General features: G+C 47.6%; 1 protein-coding gene across 15 annotated transcripts in view; it reads right to left on the bottom strand.

Annotated features, from left to right (window-relative positions):
- The window catches only part of LOC139050262 (uncharacterized), a 228395-nt gene that overhangs the window by 36854 nt on the left and 165462 nt on the right, over positions 1–26079 (bottom strand). For 12 of the 15 annotated variants that reach the window (XM_070526449.1, XM_070526458.1, XM_070526453.1 and 9 more), the window contains 2 exons: positions 24826–24843; positions 6771–6836 (listed from right to left, as the gene is read on the bottom strand). In XM_070526449.1, coding sequence (XP_070382550.1) covers positions 6771–6836; positions 24826–24843 — 84 coding nt within the window. The remainder of the gene's footprint in view (positions 1–6770; positions 6837–24825; positions 24844–26079) is intronic. The other 3 variants (XM_070526455.1, XM_070526459.1, XM_070526460.1) reach the window with 1 other exon arrangement.

Here is a 26079-nt window from a genome sequence, read left to right as displayed (position 1 = left end):
TCGATTTGTCACTGTACAGTCGGTAGTGCCCACAAGTGTGTGTGTGTGTGTGTGTGTGTGTGTGTGTGTGTGTGTGTGTGTGTGAGTGTGTGTGTGTGTGTGTGTGTGTGGCGGGCAGCATGCCTCAAGCGTATTACAAGCATGGTACGCCTATTACAAGCATGGTGTCCCGCTAGCACAAGTCAATATAAACACATCTCACTCAATCACTGCGGTCATTCACTGTCACGAGGCTGTCTTGATGAAGAGCGCTAGCAGAGAGAGGCGACCGCTTCGTGCCGCATCTAGTTTCAACTAGAGAACACAATTTAGGACCAAATGAATGAAAGCACTCTTGAAAGTATTGGGAACCGAAATTGTTCTATTGAGGTTCCTTGTATAAACAGACCAAGTAGCCCGAATCAATGGCTCTATCAAGTCTTGAAAGAGAACTTCAAACTTGTAGAGGAGCGGAAGCATACCAGGTGGAACCGAGCACACCATGTGAGATATACACGTTTTTCAGCAGCGGCGTATGGGACCGGCCACGTTTGGGATCCCGTAACCGCGCCAATATGACTGGTTTTGGGTTGAAGGGCAATGGAGCAGCAGTACAACTGTAAGCATGGGCGATGGTGCTGCCAGCTCTGTTGTGTGCTGTCCACGGATGGGCAGTGGCTTGACTGATGACGCAAAGCTCTGGCTCGTGGTTGAACAAAAACGCAAGGGCGCCATTATTTGTCTTTTTAACGTTGCATGTGTTCGTGCTGGAGCACCCTGGCATCGTGTATGCGCGTCCTTCGTTCGCACCAAGCAATTCAAACTAACTCGTGAGCTTTTTGTGCGCCGTTCACGTCAGCTCGTCAGTTACTTATAGTTTTTATTGTGCCTACTGCGGTGTAGTTAATCCACGATCTGTTTGAAGTGGTTGCCCAGCCCGTGGCACTGACGGCCTCGAATGTGTGTGCTAGAGCATCGAGTGAAAAATCATGTCGGCTTATCGGTTGACATGTCGCCAATTGGTATATTAGTTGGCTACATACGGTAAGCGTTTACCACGATACTCGTACAATGATCACTGCAGAAGGTGCCAGAGCGGCGTGGATGCAAGAGCTTCGAGCAATTACTTCAGTGCTGCAGGTTGATTTTGTTTGATGGACTAATTTGATGCCCTGAAACGGGTGTTGTTTCGTAGTAAAACCGTACTCATACTGCCACTATGAATTGCGGAGGAGCCCGTCGAGGTCAGGTGCACAATCACTTTCGATCGCGATTGAGCCTCGAACCGAATGCAATCAGTCGTGGTCTGCGTGTCGTGATCGAACGACCCGATATCGATTCGAGGCCAATGTAAGCAGCTTCTAGTTCAGTATGTTAGAAAACGAGACATAATCGGAAATACCGAAAGCCGAAAAAATAATCTTCTAAAAGGCCATTTCAACCAACTATACAAGATAAATCATGGTTCATGTGTGTTTATATTTGGAAATCCCTGTCTGTAGGTTGACACTATGCTTGTAGTTCTTGGCTTGAAATGACCAGTATCGGCGGACGTGGCACGTCTTTACGTAAAATGAAAATGAAAAGTTATTTTTCTAAAAAAACGTGTGGCACAACTACTTTTACTACCTATTAGGTACGTTTATTATTTGCTTCGGACATACTCGTTTACACTTCAGGCGTTAGAGCTCCAACAGCACGGCTCAAGTACGATCCAAAGTGCTTGTGTCACTGGGCCATAACTTCGGCTGTAAGTCAAGCATTCTATAAATGAAAGCCCCGTTTTAAGCTTTCAAACTTCATAGGAGAACAACGCCAGCTTAGTAATTGAATCAATAATAATTATTGGAACTCTTTGCCTCTATTTACCAATGGAAACGTTCAGTTTATATGAGACTGTATCTACCATTCAATTTTAGTACTTTCATACATCTGCGGATATCGCGAAGATAAAAATCAGCTTTCGTTGATTGTCAGAACGTGGTTCTTGCACGTAAAACCCCATAATTTATTTTTAAGGTACCCCTTATGTGAAATTACGCCATGAATCCGCTACCGAAAGAGAAAGTGAACTATTCTACTACGGAAGAAGAGTACCCAGCCATCAATGTGGCTTTGGCAGAATTTTGGCCGTAGCCCTATGACAGGCTATGCCAAGTCATAAGCGAACATTGCAACTGCCGTTTGCTGGGGACTTAAAGGGCCCTTAAGACAAGGACTAACGGTGAAGCTTCAGGAAGGAAGAATGAACGTCAACATGATGTATAAATTCGCAAAGAAACACTGTGATTCCAACTATCTGTATTGAGCAGCTAGTCTTTGAGCAGCCTTTGAGCACGCTTTGAACAGCCAGCCAGGCAAACAAGCGAATGGCCCCTTCCATGAAATAATAAGCATAGAAAACTTCGCCGAACAGCGCAGAGCAGACACAAATATTAAGTGGCGTTGTCGAGTACATGGAAGGACGTTGGCCCAAGCCTATTAAAGCGAAGGCTCTCTCAGATTTTTTTGTACCAAAACAAAGCCATTGGCAAGGATAACTTTACGCCAGTCCATCTTCAATTTCTTCTGTTCGTGCTATCAAGCCAGGAAGGGCTGAATGCCTACATGACGATCCGACAGCTGTGTACCTTGGTTTTTCTGCCAGTGGTGATGCAACATAAGCACTACTGCTTATCAGACTCTGACATCGCTCATTGCATTAAGGCATGCGGAGGCTAACAGCGCGGGAAGATACCAATGACAAGGCCAGCAGCATTATTACAGCTTCTTAACCCCCTTGCCGACCATGTCAACTAATTTGAACGAACTCTTTGGGTTACTTTCAATCATCCACTTCTATAAGTAAGTGGATCGTCAGAGCTAGCGACCATATCTTCTATTTCGTCGAAGTCGTAGCCGTGCTGGAAAGTAGTGAAATTGTTCATGGGGAAATTCTGGTGTAACAGAGCGCGTCTAGAAATCATAACGAGCTATAGACGTTACCGCACAACTTACTAAGGTGACCTTGCAATATAGCTAACAACTCACTGCTGCACAATCACCCAACAATCGCGGGAAAGCCATTGTATTGAGCTAGCCGGTCGCTCGCAGGCCAATAGCATTAGGGAATACCGGAATATGGCGCTCCCCAACATGGTAGCAACAAAAGTTCATTTACTACACAGAGCGTGAGATGCCGTCCTTACGTGTACGCACAAAGAATCAGTGGAAGAAATAAAGGAAGCAACACTCTTCAAGCTAAGGAAGCAACCAGATTACCACGCTGGACAGCATGCTGCTGAACGTCACAAACGTAAAGCATTTCGACGTATCCGCCAGCCACAACCGCGTCAACGAATCATTCGTCCAACTGTGCTCAATAAACTAGCAAAAAACAGAGCTGGAGCTAGAATATTCGAGGAAGCCTTGTACGCCAATATATGCGACGTTTTGCAAATCAATACGCCGATAAGTGTTCCGTGAAAAACCTCTGCGACGCTGTCTCAAGCCGCACCAGATACGGCGACATCTAGGTGCACTCGACTACGGGATCATGCCGGACGATCTTGCGCAATAGCCGTAGCACCGATGGCTACCTGAAAATGTCTAGATAGTGCCGTCTTAATCCTCTCTCTGTACGCGCTGCAACCAAGTGGGGAAGTTTATTACTTACTCGCTTTGTACAGTATTAATATGGGTAATCTGTGCATGAGAGCACTAGTGTGTTCCGTAGTTTTTAGAATAAATAGTTGTCAAGCATTATAACTTGCCTTTCAGATAATTTCTTTTTCGATTTTGATTGCACAACTACGCTCGATCATTCCATACATGGGTAGATATCACAGACGGCGAGCAATTATAATTGTTCAGGCGTGGCAGTTCTAGAAGTTAATTTTTGGATCGATGCCGTGCGCGAGAGCTTCACAACCGCATGTTTTGTCCTAATGCTGAAGGTTCTTACTTAAACATGCGATAAATGACAGCGACTGAGTCGGTATCAGCTTAAATTCCAATTTTCTGCAGTTCCTAGCCGATGGAAATGCTTTGTACATAGATTCTGACAACTAAATGCTATCGTGTAGTTCTTATAAAGGCATACTCGAAACGTGATAGAGTCTCAGCAGCAATATCTCGTTGTAGTGCCTCGAAACGAGAACTAGTTGCCCCACAGTTGTGGATATGGCTAATCTAATACTCATCTGTGATTTCCAATAAAACTCACACGTGTTACATTAAGGTGGCGCAAGGCTTCCAACTTAGACGTTCTTCCAACTTAGCCGTTTATAGCGACCAAAAGATACAGGAACTGATCAGAAAGAATCAGAAGTCCCTCTCGAACAAACAAAATTGAAGCAAGATCTTGTCAATGCTGTATAACAAAAATATCCGCACAACCTGTCTCACGTAGCCTATCGACTTTTATGCGCTTAGCATTGAATTATTATAGAGAGGCAACGTAGTGCCACCGCTCAAAAGAGTCGTATAGGAGCCGTGTACTGAAAAAGGAGTAATATTTCGCTTTTCTCTGAGAACATGCGGCGACATCTACCGCCACCACTGTCGAACCAGAGCGTAGCCTCGGAAATGCATGGCACTCTGGTTCCGGCCAAAGCGTGGAAACGCGTCACGTGGTAACCGGGTTTCTCTCTCCCGATTGCTTTTGGACATGATGCGCCTCCTAGTGGCGCCACCAATACTTGCGTTCACGGCCTCAGACACAACATACTTGAAGTGTCAGTGCCTGCTAACGCTGATAATTGTTCTCTGGCTTGCCGCACACCCAGTGACACATACTCAGTGACGCACGTGGCCAACAATAATTCAAGTGCGGCGCTGACCCAGTGCTCTCGTGGCTGAGCTTGCCAACGCGTTTTCGTGAGAGACTTTCTTTTAAATGCAACACATAACCAGTGCAGTTGTGGCGCTGCCTACTAAACGTCAGGTTCTTGTCCTTCAGGACATGGGTCCGATTCCACTCAGCATGGCAGAAATTTAAGGGTTCTTTTTTGTCGCTGTAGAGTGGCACATCAGCAGTGGCACGTAACTAGTCACCTTAAATGGCGGCAAAGAAGCCCAATGATGAGCAGCGCACAACTACTGAGCTACCGTATGATTACAGCAACTACGTTACGTTACTGGGTTAAGGTTAACCTGTAATCCAAGTTTCCTATTAATGGATCATTGAAGACAGTAGATGCCGTGTGGCACCTAACGAGTGCTACAAGTTGGCGTGAAAGATTTTCTTCGATCAGCGGTGCCTAGCCGGTGTTGCATGCAGGGTGACCGAAATTGATGTGAAAGAGGTTCGTTGAAGAGTGGCAAATATGTGCACATTGATGTACACTCGGCGAACCAAGTTGTTCCGACCTATGGCCTCCAACCCTGTTGTCTCAGCACCGCAGCCAGGTGCGCTACATACTCGACAAGGAGCCAACCAGTCAACCTGGGAGGCGGAAAATTGGTTGCATACACACACGCGTAAAGAAATACTTGGCCCCGGAAAGTGGGTGGAGTACCCTGAGCATAATGTCGCATTTTAAATTGTGAAATAGAGAATCCAGCGATTAAAGTGGACGTGAATACAAATCGCTTTAAGGAAAGTGGCACCTGCGTGAATTTCGTGCTTGGCATGTCTGAATGCACATTAAGCCAGATTTCGCTGAATGCATAGGAACGCTGTTCAATACTGCTCAACACCATAAATATTTTTCAATTGTTTTTTTTTTCAAGGAAGATCGGCATATGCAAAGAAACCCAAGTTGTTTGCGAGATGTGGATCAAAATGCACCACATGCCTAGCCACATATATCGAATGGCCCATGTTGACGCCAAAGTTAATTAAATGGTGGCATACATCTGCTGCCACCCACTCAGCTAGAAAAGTTTGTCCAGTGGTTGCTTTTCAACACGGTTTGTTCAGTGCAACAGGCCGATGATCTAGTTGCTCGACCGTGGATTGTACAGTGGTACAAGGGCAAACAGAAACATCCTGTAAAAGGAGTGAAATATCAATCCCAAGTAATGATAATCCCCATGGGACAATCAAATTCATCAGTTCTCTGAAACTGCTACCTATGCCGCATGACATGTTTCATTTTTTCTTATTTGGGGATGGTCAGCATTCTGACGAAATCCTATTTAAAGTGACCATCTACGTAGCAAAAAAAGTCGCTTAGAAAATTTGCTTTCTGCTTTTCGATTAATCAAATGTTTCTTTTCCTTTTGTCCAGAAAAATAATTTACGTATACCCGCATTCTCGGTCTAAAATGGTAGAGGCATGCAGGAGCGCGCGCTGAATGAAAGTATTTGTAACTGCTTGTTTGATTAGGTGCAGGTAATAAAACATGACATCGAAAGTTCTGATAAGTGTAATCAATATAAGGAACACTTTCTTCCGTGATTAAAGCTTAAAAAGCTCACATTGCAACATTCTTGGGAATGTTCAAATTTACAGGGAGCTACGTAGGCTATATTAAAGTACACTGCAACCTCATAATACGACCGATCCCAAAACAAGAGACCCTTCTATTTCCATTTGCAGGAGGAAAGGAAGAATATCCACATATGAAACATAACAACTAAAATGCACTTGAACTTATGCGATTCAATGCTCCTCTAGGCTAAAATTTTCTCCAATTATTTTTGGACTTAAGAAAATGTAATCTCACCGGTGCATATGCGCATCTCTGGTTAATGCCAAAAATATGTAGCTGAAGCTTCCATCTGCGGATGCACCTCTATCGGGGTGTAATGAGGCCTAATTTTCATATTGACATTTTTTAGCACAATTTCTATAAAAGGTACGCACCTTCCAGTCAGCGAAGTCAAACTTTGGTTTGTCTACCCTCTCCTGTTCCGGCGATTTTGTGTTCACCTGGAAAAAACCACGTTTCATTAAACTCATATAGTTGTCACGATGGTGTTTTACTTATGTGGTTTGTGTATTACATACGTAAATATCGCATGAGTTACCACAACGTTATAGCCTTGCTTGTTTACCTTCCAGGACTAGATTACAATGCGTAAGTTTTAATGAAACGTATTTATATAAAGACAGCAGATACCTAAGTAAAAGCACAATAACATGCAAGAACAGGAACGTTATCAGTTTTTTTTTAATAATATTGTTACGCATGAAGAAAACGAAGACCGGTGAACGTGCTTGCGGTCCCCAGGGGGGGAAGAAAGAAGAGAACGACGCTGAGTTGATCAACCAGCTGGCCGCTCTTGCGCCCACCTTCGCGACCCAAAGTAAACAGCGCCATTCATCCATAAGGTGATAAATGGTCTCTTTCGCGCGTTACAAAGTGCTGCACGTGGTCAAAATATATATATGCAACTATATATGGTTGCCGCACCCCGAAAATCCGTATCACTTCTGAGTGTGGTCCTCGAGTAACATTAATGCTTACTTCCGATTTGGCTTACAGATGACAAGAACAACAAGAAATGACAATTACAACATGTGCACATGTGGGGTACAGCGACTTGGCAGAGCAAGTACTAACTCATCTCTAATATAGTTGGGTGCAAGGTCGAAATACTGGAACATGGATGCTCTTTTTCTTAAATTTTTGCGTCTCAAGTAAAGCGTACAGGAAACGGCGGACGTGCGTTGCTTATCCCGTTACGTCGCACGCTGATGTACCTTGGCCATTATCCCTGTCTATACTGATGAGTGACACCAAACGGATTTCAAGGAGAGGCGGTGGTGAATGGGATCCACACCCGAGGAAGGTGCCACGCAGATGACACCGGAAGACCGACCGGAGTGCAATCAGCTGTAATCGGTATCTCACAAGAACCACGACCGTGGAGCAAACGACAGACACCAGAGGCAGCAGCACTAAAACATATGAATCCCTCTGATTCTTGCTTCCATGCTTCTTCTTCAAGGACTTCGGAAGCACGCGATATTAGTTGTAAATACCCAATAAAATGTTGGTTTTTTTGTTAGCACTGGTTTTGGTGTCATGATCACTCCATCAAACGCGGGTTGATGTGAGATCTAGACAGAGTTGAATAACTTTGCTTCTTTGCTTCTCTTCTGTCGGGAAGACCAGTTAAAGCATTTGGCTTGCTTATCACTGGGTCTCTGTCGTGTCCGTGATCGCACACGGTGTTACTGTGAAGCTGGGACCAGCAAGGGACGTGCGTGCGCATGGCCGCTATACAGTGTCCGCAGCACCCGAGTAGCAGCTAGGTGGGAACTAGAGCACACCACGGGTCTTCTAGTTTGCAGAGAAAATTGGCGCACCAACAGTATTTCTGGTCGAAGTGTGTTCGCTACTAGCCTCCACTGGCAACGGTGGCAAACCTTGAGAACAGGTTGCGGCACCTTATGTGTCTCGCTGATACATTGCGGCAGGAATGGGCAAGTGGCAAGCCTGGGCTTGTTCTTTGCGTAACACAGAATTGTGAATGGAGCTAGCATGAGCTGCCGCTGTGTCACGAGGCTACACGCAGGCTGCACTAATGACGCCTGCACGATCGCACCGCATGACGGTGCGCGCTCTCTTCTCCGGCTGCTCTCATCCAATGACGAACGCGTTGTTCATAGAGGTCTGATAAGAGGATGAGGAGGCGGAAGTTCCGCTGCCTGGCGTGTGGCTTGTAGGGAGTGGTGCGCAGAACTTACCGCCTGCTGCGCCCTGAGAGCACGTTCCTCTTGGTGGGACAAAGTTTCCCCTTGAGATGGCACTGAGAAGAAAAGAGCTGCTAAACGCTAAGAACAAGGACCCGTACTGTTCAAAAGGAGATGCTTGCCGCACTTGAAGAAGAGACGAAGCCTCCGATTTTTGAGAGCAAAGGCCAAACTACGCGTACTGGTGCCGGTACGCGATAGCTCGCGCCCACGCGCCTCATGCGCGCGCGGACGGCGCAGGACAGGTCGTACGCGTCCAAACGCGGCGCGAGCACAGACGATGCGATGGGTCAGCAAATCGCACCAGTTCGCACCGGGGCACTTCGATGCACCGTTGCAAGCAATCATCGATGCCCCATGACACCCCGATGCGCGCCAGCACGATTTGCCGGTTTCAACGTAAACTATTTAGGCATGCTAATAAATAGCGTTGCCCGACATGGCGGCATCCATGGGTCGCACTTCAGCGTGAATTCTCGTGATGGCTACGTTGTAACTCGCGCAGGTGTCGAGAAACTATTGGAACGTCCTTTATCTTTGTCTAAACTCACCTGAAGCGCTAGTTATAAGTGCATAGCGCCTTCAATTTCTGACAGTGTTCTGTTATTCTGGCGCCCGTACGCCTCACTAGACGCGTCCGCATAGAAACCACAGGGCTGTGGTGGCTAGAAGAGTAGGTGTGACGACCAACCCATCCGGAACGCGGTTCGACACTTGTCCGCATCACAGAGAGGCGGCGCTGGGCTCAGTACAGAGGTTCTCAGCGGCGCAGCTCGTCTGGTAATTCAGGCAGAATAAGCGCGCAGAGTAAAAAAAAAACTGTTCTCTCTTGCCGTCAGTTTGTGCAATGCGCAGATACAGGTATCTGTCGCTGCGTGTCTGCAAGTTCCGAAAGTATGCTGAAGCTTCTACGATAAAAACGTGAGTGGTATGGTTAGCGGAAGCTCGTATCCGCTGGCCAATAAGCGGAGCACGCGCCAAATAGTAGCGGTATTTCTCCTTTAAAGAAGATCACGAAGCACGGTTATTTCTTCGCTCTGAACTATAAAATCACGGGAGCCTAAAACAGCATTGTTTACAGCGCCGACAACAGCAGCAGCGGACACTGTTTGAGTGTGAAGGACGCATTTCGGAATAGTTCCTCAAGCCTGAATTTACCCATCTTGTAGACTAAGGAATCTTTATCAAAGATGGTGTAATACGGTGCTTCTACTTATGTATATTATATTGTTACGGTTAAAGTTAAACAGGCTTTATTTAAGGACCGAGATTGATGGCGAAGTAAAGATGGCGTCCCGAGGCTGCACAGGCATGCACACGCTAACGTCTTCTTCTTCTTCTCCTCGCCCGGCTCATGCCGTAGCAATCCCCGGTTGCCAGACGAAGCCCGCTGGGCAAGTCCAAATCACTTGGAAAGCGTAGGGTGAAACCGCTTAAGACGGGCAACATGTACTAACTGGGTCCGGCTAGACCGACGACCAGCCGACGTCAAGCGTGCCACCACGTACGTCAAGTCACTCAAGCGATCTACAATGACGAATGGGCCCGTGTACTGGGGTAAAAACTTTTCGCATAAGCCACGTTTACGTTGCGGAGTCCACAACCACACAAAGTCTCCTTTGGCGTACGAGACAAACTGATGTCGGCTGTCATAGCGCTCTTTCGATCGGTCTTGCGATGCCACAGTGCGAAGCCGAGCGATACGCCTGGCTTCTTCGGCAAGACAAAGCGTCTTGGCAACAGAGTACTCGCTGTGAAAGTCAAACGGTAGTATAGTGTCAATGCAGCTTAGCGGTGAACGTGCGTAAAGGAGATAAAAAGGACTGTAATCGGTCGTCTCATGCTTTGCAGTATTATAAGCATAGGTGATGAAGGGGAGTACGTCATCCCAGTCCTTGTGATCGGAAGATACGTACATGGCTAGCATGTTAGTTAGAGTTCTGTTCGTACGTTCCACGAGCACATTTGTCTGAGGGTGATAAGGCGTTGAATGACGGAACTGCGAACTGCAGAGACGAAGCAGTTCTTCTACGGCGTCCGCAACGAACTGACGACCGCGATCGCTAATGATGACACGGGGGGGACCATGTCGAAGAATAATGAATCGAAGCAAAAACGTCGCAACGGACGCAGCTGTTGAAGATGGTACGGCCGCCGTTTCCGCGTAACGGGTCAGATGGTTGACACATACGATCACCCATCGGTTGTCGTTAGATGATCGGGGAAATGGGCCCAGAAGATCGATACCCACTTGTTCAAATGGCAGGCAAGGTGGCGGCAGAGGTTGGAGAAGACCTGGCGGAGCGGTCGTAGGGCGCTTGTAGCGTTGACATTGTTCGCAACTGGCGACGTAGTGCTTGACTGTGGCCCGCATTTTGGGCCAGTAAAAACGCTCCTGTGTCCGGTTCAAAGTTCTTACGAATCCTAGATGACCAGAGGTTACATCGTTGTGCATGGCTCTCAGTATGTCCGTTCGCAGACTTTGCGGCACCACCAGAAGGAAGCGTGCTCCTTTAACAGCATAATTGGTCTTGTAAAGCAGGCCGTCACGGACACAAAATCGACCGGTGGCTCCAGGACGCGATGCGGCTACAAATAGAGGTTCCAAACTAATATCATTTTCCTGCTCTGCTTTGAAAGTCATCGAATCTGGGAATGTAGAAGAAATGGGAGCAAAACAATCATCAAAATTGTCTTCGTCACACTCCGTCGTCGTCAGAGGAAGGCGGGAGAGACAGTCCTGATCTGCGTGGCGACGCCCGGGCTTGTAGGAAATAACGAAGTCGTACTCCTGCAGTCGAAGAGCCCAACGTGCCAGTCGTCCACTCGGGTCACGGAGATTCACCAACCAGCACAACGCGTGGTGGTCAGTAATGACAGTGAACGGGCGTCCATAGATATAGGGTCGAAATTTGTGGACAGCGAAAACAGCTGCCAAGCATTCTTGCTCAGTCACAGTGTAATTGCGTTCCGCCTTAGTCAAAGAGCGACTAGCATAAGCCACAACGTGTTCAGCTCCTTGATGACGTTGCACAAGTACGGCACCGATGCCGATGCCACTGGCATCAGCGTGCACTTCCGTAGGTGCGGATGCATCGAAGTGACGTAATATGGGCCCTGACGTTAGCAGGAATTTTAGCTGGCGGAACGCGTCGTCGCAAGCCGATGTCCAGTTGAAAGGGACGGCTTTTTGGAGAAGACATGTTAGGGGGTACACCACGTCGGCGAATCTTGGGACGAAGCGACGAAAATACGAGCACAGGCCCAAGAAACTTCTCAACTCCCGCACTGACTTCGGTGCTTCGAAGGAGCTGACTGCCTCAATCTTCCGTGGATCTGGCCTCACACCGTTTTTGTCGACCAGATGCCCAAGTACTAACGTCTCGGTTTCCCCGAAACGACATTTCTTGGAATTTAGGATCAAGCCGGCTTGTTTGACACAATCCAGAACAAGACTGAGACGGCTGTTATGCTCACTCAATATGCTGCCAAAAATCACCACATCGTCGAGGTAGCACAAACAAATTTCCCATTTAAGTCCTCGGAGGATAGTATCCATGAATCGTTCGAATGTTGCTGGCGCGTTACAAAGGCCGAACGGCATAACGTTAAATTCATAAAGACCGTCTGGTGTCACGAAGGCCGTTTTCTCCTTATCGTCTGGGTGCATGGGTATCTGCCAATACCCTGATCGCAAATCCAGTGATGAAAAGTAGGCAGCGGAATGTAAACAATCGATGACATCATCAATTCTAGGAAGTGGATACACATCCTTTTTGGTGACCGCATTCAGTTTCCTGTAATCGACGCAAAACCGCCACGATCCATCCTTCTTCTTTACTAAGATCACTGGTGCTGCCCACGGACTAGAAGACTCTTGAACGACATTATTCCGCAGCATGTCTTTCACCTGTTCAGCAATAACTGTCCTCTCGGTTGAAGAAACGCGATAAGGCTTTTGCGGAATGGGGTGCGCAGATCCGGTGTCAATTCTGTGGCGAGCACGAGAACGCGGGAGTGAAGCCTGCTTGTCGCCTTGTGTGAAATCGAACACAGAAAGATGTGCCCACAATACTTGTGCGAGAGCGCGGCGCTCATGTGAGGGCAGTGCCTTGTTGATCATTCGTAGGATCTGCTCTTCAGAAATGTTTCGTTGGGGATCGCTAGTATGAGACTGCTCCTCCTCGCTTAGAACTGTAATGGAGCTATAAGTAATCTTGTCAAATTCAGCAAGCTTCATATCACGCGGGAGAACGGCAGGGACGCAAGAACAATTGAAAGCCCACAAATTTGAGACGCCATTCACTACTCTCACGACAGAGCGTGGCACGAGTACATCTTTCTTTGCGCAGCTCGACGTAAGTGGCTGGACTTGCGCGTCAAACGATGAAAGGTCGGCAGCAGTGAAGTTGACAGGGACACGTGACAGCGACCAAGGCGGTACCAGCAAATTCTTCAAAACAACACAATAGTTTTTCACTGGTAAGGATGTGTCGGCAAGGGTGTCGAGAAGTGCGCTATTCAAAGTAATTTCGCCTGTGCCACAGTTAACAGATGCACCACAATCCTGAAGAAAGTCAATCCCGAGAATTACGTCATGAGTGCACCGCGGTAATACGAGAAATTCTGTTTTAAGGTCTTCTCCTCCGAACAAAACACTTGCAACACAGATACCAAGGGGAACTAGGCACTCTCCACTGACACCACGAAACGTCACATCACCATTCCACGGGAACATAACTTTCCGACCCAGCCTCTCCTTGAAAGTCACACTCATGACGGAAACGGTAGCACCAGTATCCACTATTGCTGTTGCAGGTATACTATCAATTAACACACGCACTTTGTTCTTCACCATCATAATAGGCAGAGGAGTATTTCGCAGAGACGCAGACGGTCCGGCGACCTTACCTCCATCGGTCGCGCCGGCTAGTTTCCCGACGGCGGAGGTGACGCAGCACGTCGCCGTGGTGACGGTGAACGGCGTGGGCGACTGGTTGGGGGCGTCAGGCTACGGTCCGAAGCTGGCGAGCCACTCCTTCTACTATATTGGCGGAAGGTATTCCGGGGTGGCGCGCCTGTGGTGTTTGCACCATCAGGGTCTGTCGGCCAACGGTCGTCATAACTGTCACGTTCAAAATTAGGCCAAGTTGGTGGTGGGCCATATCTTGTCTGTCGGCGCCGGCGACAAAAACGAGCAATGTCCCTGAGGCGCCACAGCTGTAACACACAGGCGATGCGCGACCGACGTTGTAAGCCTCGGGGTCAACCCTGGGACGCTGCGAATATTAAATGCGATCTTCCGAATTCCGATTCGTGGTGGTAGCTTGACGAGTTCGTTGATCGTGCGTCACGTCGTCGGGAAAGGTACGCCGGTGCTGTCGCAGCTGATCGACTCGACACTCTGCAACGCCTGGCATGGCAGACAATGCGGACACAGCAGATGCATGTTCTTGAGGTTGGTTGGGAGCCCACCCAAGCTGTTCGACATCCGCCCCTTTGTTGTGTCTTTCTGTTCTTCGCGAACAATTTGCCTTATCGTTGCCGCAAGTCAAATTGAAAACTGTAGTCATTGTCTTCAACGCTTGCCACCGTTGCGACATTTGCTAACCTGCCGAACTTAGGCGTGATACGGCGCAGCTTCAAGGCCTCAAATGTGCGGCAATGCTTGATGAGGTCGGCGACCGAGGCGAGACTCTCCTTGCCGATTAAATAATTGTACACATCCTCGGCTATGCCTTTGAGAAGGTGTCCAGCCTTGTCCTCTTCGGACATTCGAGGATTGACCGTTCTGCAAAGCTTCAGGATTGCTTCAATGTACGTGGTACAGGTCTCACCTGGGACTTGAGCGCGCTGCAGCAATGTCTGCTCCGCCCGCTTCCTCTTCGTGGTGGAATCGCCGAAGCATTCGGTAAGGTGAGTCACGAAGCTGTCCCACGTTATGCAGATACCTTCATGGTTCTCGAACCACACTAGCGCAGTGTCTGTGAGGAACAGAACCACATTGTCGAGCTGAGCCGTGGAATTCCAGCCGTTGTACTTGCTCACACGCTTGTAGTGGGTGAGCCATTCCTCCACGTCCTCGCCGAATTTTCCTGAGAAAGGGCGGGGCTCCATCTGATGCATCCAGGCGCCGGTTGTTCGCACTGGAGCTGCCAGAGAAGGTTGTTGGTCACCGCTGTGGGACATCGGGATCTCAAGTGGTGTTGGGGGCAGTCGAGCGAGGCGTCGGCTCCGGCGTGGTACTTGCTGCAGCAGCTCCGTCGTCTTGGTCGAAGTACCCCGCACCTCAACCACAAAACTGTTACGGTTAAAGTTAAACAGGCTTTATTTAAGGACCGAGATTGATGGCGAAGTAAAGATGGCGTCCCGAGGCTGCACACGCATGCACACGCTAACGTCTTCTTCTTCTTCTCCTCGCTCGGCTCATGCCATAGCAATATGATTACCTAACAACGCTATTATTACCACAAATCATCGGAGAGATCCCAAAAAGAAGCTGCGAATGAACCCTGCGAAAATTACGACGTCAAGATTTCTGTGCCGGCGGTTGCGGAGCTTGTGACCCCTACGTGTTGAATCATGTTCGGTCAATGGATCTGAAGTGGAATGGATCGCAATGGATCGGAAGTGGAAGGTTCCACGGTTGCCGCATTTTCTTTAACATATAAATCAGTCGTTTGAGATCCCAGAGAGAAGCTGCGAATGAACCCTGCGAAGATTACGACGTCAAGATTTCTTTGCCAGCGGTTGCGGAGCTTGTGACCCCTACGTGTTGAATCATGTTCGGTCAATGGATCTGAAGTGGAATGGATCGCAATGGATCGGAAGTGGAAGGATCCACGGTTGCCGCATTTTCTTTAACATATAAATCAGTTGCTTGAGATCCCAGAAAGAAGCTGCGAAGGAACCCTGAGAAAATTACGACGTCAAGATTTCTGTGCCAGCGGTTGCGGAGCTTGTGACCCCTACGTGTTGAATCATGTTCGCTCAATGGATCGGAAGTGGAATGAATCGCAATGGATCGGAAGAGATCCCAGAAACAAGCTGCGAAGGAACCCTGCGAATATTACGACGTCAAGATTTCTGTGCCGACGGTTGCGGAGCTTGTGAGCCCTACGTGTTGAATCATGTTCGGTCAATCGATCTGAAGTGGAATGGATTGCCATGGATCGGCAGTGCAAGGTTCCACGGTTGCCGCATTTTCTTTAGCATATAAATCAGTTGTTCTGTATCACGTTCAATAAAGCTTCTTCGCGTTTTTCTTTCCCCTATGTTAAACTAAAAGTTTTGAAGGAACGCTCACACAAAAACATCCCACAAACGTGCTTGCATTTAATGTATGTAAGGCACCAAACAATATACTAAACTGTCCAACTTCTCCCGATAAATATTGGTGCTCTGGCTGCCTTAGAAAAATAAGAAACGACGGCTACCAAGACCTAAATGGCATCCAAGTGGACTCGCGCTTGCGCGCGTCTTGTACGTTAAAAGAGCTGAAAATTGAGAGGTGCTGCGAATGCAAGGCGCACGGGCGGGAGCTGTCATGCGGCGGCAAGTTTTGTATTTTGACTTTAATAGGCGCACGACGAGCGCTGGTGCTGCAGTGTTGGTCTAGTGTAACTGGCGATGCGGCGGTTAGTCTAGAGACTTTCGCGGCTGGCGCTGATGGCGCATTATTGGAGTACGTGCTGGGCAAAGATGGCACAAACGAGTGCTTCAGAGCTGTTATTCCGCGAAAACTGCGCCGAGCTGCACTGGGGCACTATGATGATGTCCACGGCCACGACAGTTGGCCAAAGACATGGCAAAAGCTTTGCTTGTTCGCTACCTGGCTAAAAAGGTAATAATAATATCTGGGGTTTTACGTGCCAAAACCCCTTTCTGATTATGAGGCACGCCGTAGTGGAGGACTCCGGAAATTTTGACCACCTGGGGTTCTTTAACGTGAGCCTAAATCTAAGCACACGGGTGTTTTCGCATTTCGCCCCCACCGAAATGCGGCCGCCGTGGCCGGGATTCGATCCCGCGACCTCGTGCTCAGCAGCCCAACACCATAGCCACTGAGCAACCACGGCGGGTGGCTAAAAAGGTAGTTCGGCGCAGGTAAGTATGCACGCCATGCCCTGTCTGACAAGCATAGAGTTCGCTAAGTGCAAGACGACTTGCACTGTGTTAGCTTAAATGTAGCACCAAACACTTGGAAATCCTGGCGTTTTGAGCAACCGCGGCCGTGCGAAACCGACTGCAAGCCACAAGGTGGACTATGATTATTCGCATAGACATGTTAAAATCAAAGTGGGAGACGCCGCCTTAACGCTTAATCACGCACTCAGTGGCGCTAGCACTGGCTGTGCGGAAGGTCTACCGCCAAAAGGGGCGGGATCAATTTAAATTGCGGAGGTCTTTTGTCTGAACGGAGAGATAAGAAATGGGGCAGGCTGAGCGAGCGAACCATGTTGGAGCACTCAAGCTGTACATCCGAGGGGAACGTACTGCAAAGCCCGAGGCCCGCGTAGTACAAAATTGTGATCTAGAGAACAAACCTAAGGGGAAGCTTCCCCTGCCCCCCCCCCTCCCCCCCCCAGGAATCGCTGCAGCCTCCGGAGGTGCAAGAAAGAGCGACGGAGCAACGCCAGCCTCCCGAGTCGCAATATCACACGGGAAAGGAAGATGGTACAGCCGGACGCCTTGTATCCATCAAAAGTGACAAGAAAAAAGCCCTCGAACGGACCAAACTCCGACTTGCGAGTGAGAGCTGAGGTCGTGGAAGGTGCCCGTTGCAGCAGAGGCAGGTGTGGGGGGATATGCAAGAGGTCCCGCACTGATATCCGGGGCCTCATTGTAGACGCGACGATGCTGAGTAACAATGACATCGCACAAACACGGAAGCAGCGAAAAGATGAGCGAAAGGCATGTAAGGTAAAACAAAAGCCACACAGATGGCAGTCTGTTGACAAACGCTTAGGGCAAACCGTATTGTCATGCCACACTGACACCTTGGATCCGGCTACGTCGGCGCTGCATTTTTAAGAGAAAAAAGCTGTCGTTGCCAGAGCGGGCGGCTCGGAGTTGTTGAAGTGGCACGTAATAGCGGTGACCAGAGTAGTTGAGTATCTGAAGAAAATAGAGACTTTGACCACTGGGAAACAAAATATTCTTGGATTAGCGACTGGTTCGTTGTTGTGAAAGAGCCAGGAGCTAACGCTAACACGAAATTGTGCTAATCGGTTTGCCATTCATTTCAGGTTCCATAACGTCTTAAAGGTGGCGAGTCTATGCAAACCGAGCAAATCCATTAATCCGACCTCAACTACGCCCCCCGATGTACCCTCGCTTGACTCCCTCTTTTTCATGAGGACATAGACCAGCTTTCAAAAACAGGACGTGCCGAATACGACCCGCCGCCGGAAAAGGTGTCTGGGAGACGATGGTGGGAGTCGGACCTAAGCTGAAGCAGCTGGAATAAGCCTCTTTAAGAGCAATGATCAGAAACAGCGAGTAATAATAGACGCGAGAGGCTGCAGCACTCTCTACACTTGTATACCACCGCTTTTTGCTTTCCCGATTCCTCATTAGTATAGCTTACCATGCTTCAACAAACAGGCGAAACAATGACATTCCACAGAATATCATGTAAAGTATCTGGAAGCTGGCTGGATGCATGAAAATGGTCACGATGTTGAACAAAAGCAGCTGTGGCCAGGTGCTGCACCACGCCTATTTCCCTTTGGATGGAACTGCTCGAACCTAGTCTCATAATTAAGAGTTAAGCATAACCACATGGGACCTGTTTGATAGGAGCTCGATTTACACCTTCTCGAGTCTCGTTCAAAAATAAGTTACTGAAACCTTGCCAGAACGTCGCCCGTATTTAACGAATAATATGTCGTTATGTTCAACCAAGCTAAAACTCGCTTGGTATATACTTCTGACCGCCACGTCTCATGAAAAGCAACGTTCATTTCCTGTTGCAGGGTGAGGGAACATCCACTTCTGAAGTGCAGCTCGGAACCTACTCTAGTTCATCGCAGAGCGACAGCCATTGCTCAGACGCTGAAAATATGAACCACGCTATATTGCATTGAATTGCTTACGCCGAAGGACGTAGTGCAAGGACTAAACTTCGGCGGCCTCCGATAGTCTATCACGGTCGTTGTGTTTTGATGAAATGTGAACGATTTCCCTAGCGCCACAACTACAGGTTGCTTCAATGTGTGACATCATCCGAAAAGAAGCCTCCGTTCTGGAACCCTAGAGTTCCAGAACGGAAGCCCAGAGTTCAGAGTGATTACGGAAGCCTAGAGTTCCAGAACGGGCTACGCCTCCTGCCGGGTGCCGTCACGTTCTCCATGTTCCCGTAACGCAGGCCTGCCTGGAGAAGGCACCGCCAGGCAGTCCCACCACCCAACCAAGATACCTACCATGCGAGTGAATGTAGAGGATAATAGAAGGCGATCGGCCGTCTACACTTCCACAGTTTTCACTGACTCGCTTAAGCAGTTTTCTGTACAACTTTACAGGCCGACAACCTCACTACAATTTGTGGAGGGACGGATTTCATTCACGAGTTTGAAACTCGGCAGCACGATGGTCCATCCGAGGCTTCTGCCATACCCGCGGCTATTGTTTTCTCCGGCGTTATTGGGGTGCGCGTGCCCCACAGATGATTACGACACAGAGGACTGTATCGTTTTGTGTGAACGAGTGAACACCTATGACAAGTGGGATTAAATCTTCACGCTGTCGGTCATATTTTAATTGACAGATGGGACGAAACGGGCTCAGAAATTACGGGAGCGATATCATAACCTGCTCGGCAAACGAATAACATGGATGCTTTTGGCTAGCTTCTTGTGAAGGAGCGCTTACGTGGCCGAGCCGAACGAAATGATGACACTTGTGAGCACACTAGAAAGTGCACTCCCTCTGGAAAGGCGTAAACCCATTTATGTAGAATTCAGGTAAATGTACGTGTAACGTGAAAGACATCGATAACAACGAATTACATATGCGTGTCGCCAACTGGCCAGACACCCACTGCCCTACATATTCAGCTTCACCAAAGAGACAACAAGGTGTGCAAGTAGCCCTGCTGAATCCATTGAGATGTCCATGGCCAAACGGACCTTTCCACCTCTGGACTCAAACCATGACGCCACCAACCACAGCGCTTTATTCCCACAAATAGGCAGTTCAAATTTAAGCGTCGCGCTCTCTTATAACAGCAGTCCCCAAAATCATAAATCCAAGTTCGGAGCAATGGGAGGCACTGCTGGCCAGCGACAGCTGCGAGGGGCGAATTGGTTTTGTTAAGGGAACATGCAGGACTGCTGAGGAACCATACTCAGGCTAAACCCACCGCAGTACGTCCAAGCAGACTCTGAATGATCAGAGCAAAAGACCCTGTCAACACAATAAATGTTTTTGGTGATGACGATTAAACGATCTTTTGACGGCGCACCCGATGGATGGCATGCTCCAAGTCTTCAATATGTCTTCGAAATCGCATGGAAGTGCTGCAGTGGCAAATACAAACCCAATTGCTGGGATGTCGCTAGATGTTGTACCGAGCCATGATTTTCTCTTGGGAGTGGGGGAAATCAGGTTACCCAGAAGCCGTTAAGAAAAAGTCACACTTGGGACGAATAGGCTAAGCGTCAATTTCGATAGCAAATTAGTTAACAGCTATACAAAATAAGGATAATAGTTTTATCGGCAGTATCAACTTGTAATCGTGGGCATACTAACTAAATATTAAAGCAGGGTGTCACGCGCAAGCATCATCTCACACTCAATAACCGCCGTAATTGGCCGTCAAAACGCAGCAATGAGGAGACGCGTCCGCAGGAACGAGCGGGTTGACCTTGGTGCTGCCGATCGCGATGAACGCGAGCTAAGCCGCGAAACCGTTTCGCAACGCGGACTCAGTACTCCTCACAGATGACTACCCGGACCGCCCGGAATAGAACGCGCCCTACCCTCCCTACCCGATCCGGAATACCTTGCGGGCGACGAACGGCGGCGTGCCTCTTCCCCGCTTTCCGTAGGCGAGACTGAGCCGCAATCCATAACCATACCACTCACTTCGCCCTCGCATGCTTTTACTCGAGCATAGAGCACAGGGCGCGCCTTTCATAGCCCTAGACTTTCTCCGGAACTTCACGGCAACACCGACGCCGAAAGCACAAATGCGCCTCAGTTGTTAATATAATTTGCATCGCAATAAAGCACTTTTCTTGCGCTCTTTTTAAGTGAATCTCTGTTAAATTTGGTAAATTTGGTAAGTCTCTGATAAACGGTAAATTTTTTACCGTATTCTCTGATTTTGTTTTGTTCTGGTGCGGCCATTCAGTGTATGCCCCTTCTCTCTTAGCTACTCTTGCAAAGTGGTCATGTTTCATTACATATGATTCCTACATAAAGCAAGATGATATTTCTTGGGCTGAGATATTTGTGGAGCGTAGAGCGTTAGTTATGTTCCCTGAATTCGCTTTGGGCTACTTGATGTGTGCCGTGTCTGTGAAAATTCTCCAGAATTGGAATGTCCCGCTGTACCGTGCAGGACCTCTAAATGTATAGAACGTACACAACCACTCAATGTTGCGGGATGGGTCTCGTACGTTTATCTGCATCACTTGTCGTCACCTAATGGTGTGCATCGTCACTAGCTGTAAATAATACAATTAACGGCTTTACATAAGCCTCCATTCGCATAATGTAAACAAGTACGTTAGATCTGCATGCATTTCTTCTTGCCATGACTGCAGATAGCGCTGAACAAATGCGCAGGTTTTTTCGCTGAACGTAAGTGAACACCAAAAATGTCACCCTACCTCAACTTTACTTCTTTAAACGTCATTGTTTAACACTGTTGATGTTTAGTCGATAGTTTTCTGTTAATAACAGCCTTGTTTCGACACAACCAAACACGTTATATAAAATTGTAGTTATGGCGTGATGATTATTATGCCTTGCAGAATTCTTAAAAATCGCCTATGGCCCTTAACATAATTGGTGTCCTTCAACTTGATTACTTGAACAGTCAGATATTACTAGCACGACAAATAAATAAACTAATTGCACAAGTTAACAAAATATCACGTAATACCTTCTCACTTATTCACTTTATGGCACCTAATGAAATATACGAATACTAGCCTGTGAGTTTACAAGACCTATAAACGTGACATAAATGTCTTTGATGACACCAGCTTGAAGTTATTTCTCAAACTGTGGATCGGAGCCCGTGAGCGTTTTTATTACTTTTGTGCTTCAGTGCGTCAAAGAAAATTTCGCTGAAAAACTACATGGGATTTCATGTTACGATGACTTTAAAAAGAAATGCGACTACCAATGAAGTAGTGTATCGAGGTCATATTCCTGAAATCAACTTTGTTTAGCACGCATACCAGTAATTCAGACACTCGTTGTTCCAGTTGTGTTATAGATACTTCGGTATCATGCAACTTTGCTAATGCAATCACTTGTCAAATGAACCATGAGCATGGCGGTATCCCGATGACGTTATAGCGCCGTCGCAGTGAGTAGGATCGCGTAGCATCGATGGATCGACATCGCTGCGATGTCAAGGGCCATATTACGACGACCGCAAGACGACAATTAGATGACGAATAATAAATAATGAGGATGTTGTGACGAAGAATCCGTGAAGGTATAGGAATGATGGCGCTGGGGTGACCACAATCGTGCAACAATAAACGGGTGGCGAAGTTGGAATTACAGCGATGCAGGAACTGGATGATATGAGCACGACGGTAAGACAATGTATGCATGATACAGAAATTTGATGGCGTGCAAAATGACGACGATGACATGAGAACTGCAGCATAATTACTATCCAATGACGATATAATGCTTACGATAAAATGACGAGTAACGAATAAATCGAAGGTAGTATGCCGACAACGGAATCATGACATTGGGTCAAAGATAGTTAAGCAGCGACTATAGTGAAATAACCGCTTGAAAACGATGTTATGATGGCAAATTATGATGACGATGGTAAGGCGCAAGTCGGATGTTGAAGTAACAGTGATGACAACGCAAACGCTGCGAAGCTATCCCCACGATGGTATGACAACGAACGGATGACGAAGACTGCGTGGTGACGATGCAGTGACGGAGCTGGCTTGGGCATAATCTCATGGTGACAGGTGTGTGAATATAATAGCGTGAAAATACCTGTATCACCAAAGCTGTATGATGGCAACTGCGTGACGGCGACGCCATCACGAGAGTAGAATCACAAAGGCTGAATGACGACGATGCCGCCACCACGGCTGCATTACGTCACCCGAAGCATTCTTTGTAGTCCAGGCTACAAGCGAAATTGGACCACTGGGCTGAGTATATGGCGGGTCGACGACATCACAAGAATAAGATCACAACTCGAAGGACGAAGATTGACCGACCGCGGCCACGTCACTAGGGTGGTGTGGCGATGAATGCATGACGTCTGTATGAAAACGATGCCGTGGCGACGACGGCTTGTCGAGTGTCAGAGAACACAGCTTGAATGGCGGCGATGCAACAACCACCATGGCATCTCGGCTAGGAGCACATACCTAGTCGCCCATACAAGTTGGGCTACGGTATCGGGATAAAAGGCATCACGGGAGTGAGGTGCTGAAGCTTAAATGGCGACAATGGAACGACCATGACGTCATCACAACTCGGAGCACACACCTAGTTGCCCAAGCAGGCAAACAGCTTCACCTACGGGGTGGGCAAAAGGCGGTCGGTCGACCGGTTGGTCGGTTGGTTGGTTGGTTGGTCCATTGCTTCAAAAGGCCTACGAGTAGGCAAAGAATGCTATCGAACAAAAATTGGAGGACGCTTAAGCTTCGCCTTCAAGAGTGGAACGCGACAGCGTTCCCGTCGACCCGCCAAGGGGTGTAAGACAATGGGCTACAGGACAGCCATCACTTACAAGGCGCCCCGCATCGGACGCGGTGAGCGTCGAGCCATATGGTCGAGCAACGCGGCGTTCGGCGCAGCAACGAAACGTGCGCCTGAGCAAGCGGAACGAACCGAAGAACTCGGTATCTCGTAGGGGGAAATGAATGATGCACGCCAGCCAAACGTCGTGATCGGCACGGGCAGAGAGATAGACAGATAGCGATCTAATGAAAGGAAGGACGCTGGATTCTGCCGAGGGAGCAAGGCGAAGCGTTGTCAGGGGAGAGAGAGTCCGGGCAACGACCTCCCTCGCACCGGTCCTTCCACAGCTCCAATGCGGGCGTGGCGCGCCATCTGTCGAGGCAGCGCCCTACATGGAGAGGAGGGGGTCTTCTGTGTTTGCCGCAAGATGGCTCTACGTGTGCGGAAAGCGCAGAAGAAATGCAGCGTTAACGCACTTCGCTACTCTTGTAATTGCGACTTCTGTAAGTTACATGTTCATAATTACCTGTATACACTGCAGTATAACTTTCCACGGCTAGTTTCGAAGGCAACACCGCATTCACTACAGGCGCGTTTGTACCGCTTGGAAGCATCAAATTCGTGGCTGAGTGGTAGCGTCTCCGTCTCACACTCCGGAGACCCTGGTTCGATTCCCACCCAGCCCATCTTGGAAGTTGCTTTTTATTTATGAAGTACCTGCCGTTATTTATCGCTCACGGTCAACGCCGCGGACGCCGACACCCGACGCCGACGACACCGGCTTTTCTGCGATACGAGCTCCTTAACGCTATCGCGTTAATAGTAATATTAAGGGCATTTGGAGGTTGACAGTCCTCAAACTGGTATCATTCTTGAATTTCATTCGAAGTGGATACCCCTCGCACACTCACCGGCTACAGTTCGTAGATTACCATGTGCCGTATAATATTTTAAAATGTTAAATAGCGAAGTTCATCAGTTGAGTATCAATTATTGAATATCACAGTTGAATATCACAGTTGAATGTAACAGTTGAATATCACACTCATCCTACAAGTAATGTCTCTCTTTCTCAATATGTGAGCTCGTGGATAAAAATTTTGTCATCTGAAGCAGGCGATGTTTAAATAATCCGTAATGTCTAAACTTCTCACCCCATTATTATCATTTATTGATTCACACTGCTAGCGCATGCCAAGACAGGACTTGCGGTTATATTGTCGTCATGTACAACCTTAGCATATGTTTAAGCAATTCAATAAAGAGCACGTTGGATAGGAAGGAAAAACATAAGGTATGAATAAGTGCAGCTTACCGCCAGCAACTTCGGATCCTGTGGTTAGTATATGTCGAAACAAGCGGGAAAGAGAGCAACAAGCATTTAGTTCAAAGCACAAATAATGTTTTCTTAATTTCTACATAATGAAGTTGGTATCTGCTACTTCGCGCAACCATTCATTCCTAGGATTCGGTGCAACTTCAACCACGAATCAACCTTACTATTCGTACTGCAGTAGCTCGGCTTAAGGGGAAGCTTTCGCTCGGGTGCTCCTATCTAAAACATGCTAAAGGAGATTTCGTTTTTCTCAGCATCCACTGCACCAAATTTGACGAGGTTTGTTGCGTATGAAAGAAAAATTCTAATTCTAGTGACTGTTGGTTTCGCGATTTTCACTAAGGGTGTAACTTTCTTATTCAAAATTGCCAAATTTCGCGAATTTTCAGAAAACGAAACTATCAAACGCTAACTCCGCAAGGAAAATGATGTTACGATTCTGTGAATTGCATATAACAGTTAATCTAACGCAGACAAAATTCACATGTTACACATGTATTTCGAAAAATTTAGTAATATGGATATACAGATTTTGTGTAACTTTTGTGCACAACTTAAGTAATTCACGTAACATTTAAAGCGACATCTCAAATTTGTCCGCTTTGAATGATCTAGTGGATGCCGTTGACGGAACCAGGAAATCTGTTCTTGAATCAGAGCTATTAATTTGTAAACTTCGTGCTGCTATGTCTTTTTCAAAGTTTTGAATTTTTGAAAATTATTTTAACAGTATTCAAGCCCTAAATCGAAATTCCGCTTCCAACAGCCATAAGAGATTAAATTTCTCTCTCAAATGAAACACATTTCATTATTATTGGTCCAGAGGTTATGGCAAAGAAACGTTTTTGCGTTTTACATGTATTTGAATAGGCCGCGTCGGAGTTGGACCCGAAGTAAAGTTTCTTCTTAAGTTCACGGATGTGTTGTGCGCGTAGACGAAATCGCTGTTGCGGCAAAAACCTGAATACACCATCGCAGAGGTCTACACAAATTATTGTGCAAAGCTCTATAAGGCCTGATACTGCTAAATAGTTAGAATTCACCGTTATCACTAACGGTGATGTCCTATTAGTTAAATTATGGGGTTTTACGTGCCAAAACCACTTTCTGATTATGAGGCACGCCGTAGTGGAGGACTCCGGAAATTTCGACCACCTGGGGTTCCTTAACGTGCACCTAAATCTAAGCACACAGGTGTTTTCGCATTTCGCCCCCATCGAAATGCGGCCGCCG

The sequence above is a fragment of the Dermacentor albipictus genome, chromosome 10 (genome assembly GCF_038994185.2).
Source record: "Dermacentor albipictus isolate Rhodes 1998 colony chromosome 10, USDA_Dalb.pri_finalv2, whole genome shotgun sequence".
Classification (NCBI taxonomy): Eukaryota; Metazoa; Arthropoda; class Arachnida; order Ixodida; family Ixodidae; genus Dermacentor; species Dermacentor albipictus.
The sequence above is the reverse complement of the archived record's forward strand: the minus strand, read 5'-3'. Positions and strand labels throughout refer to the sequence as shown.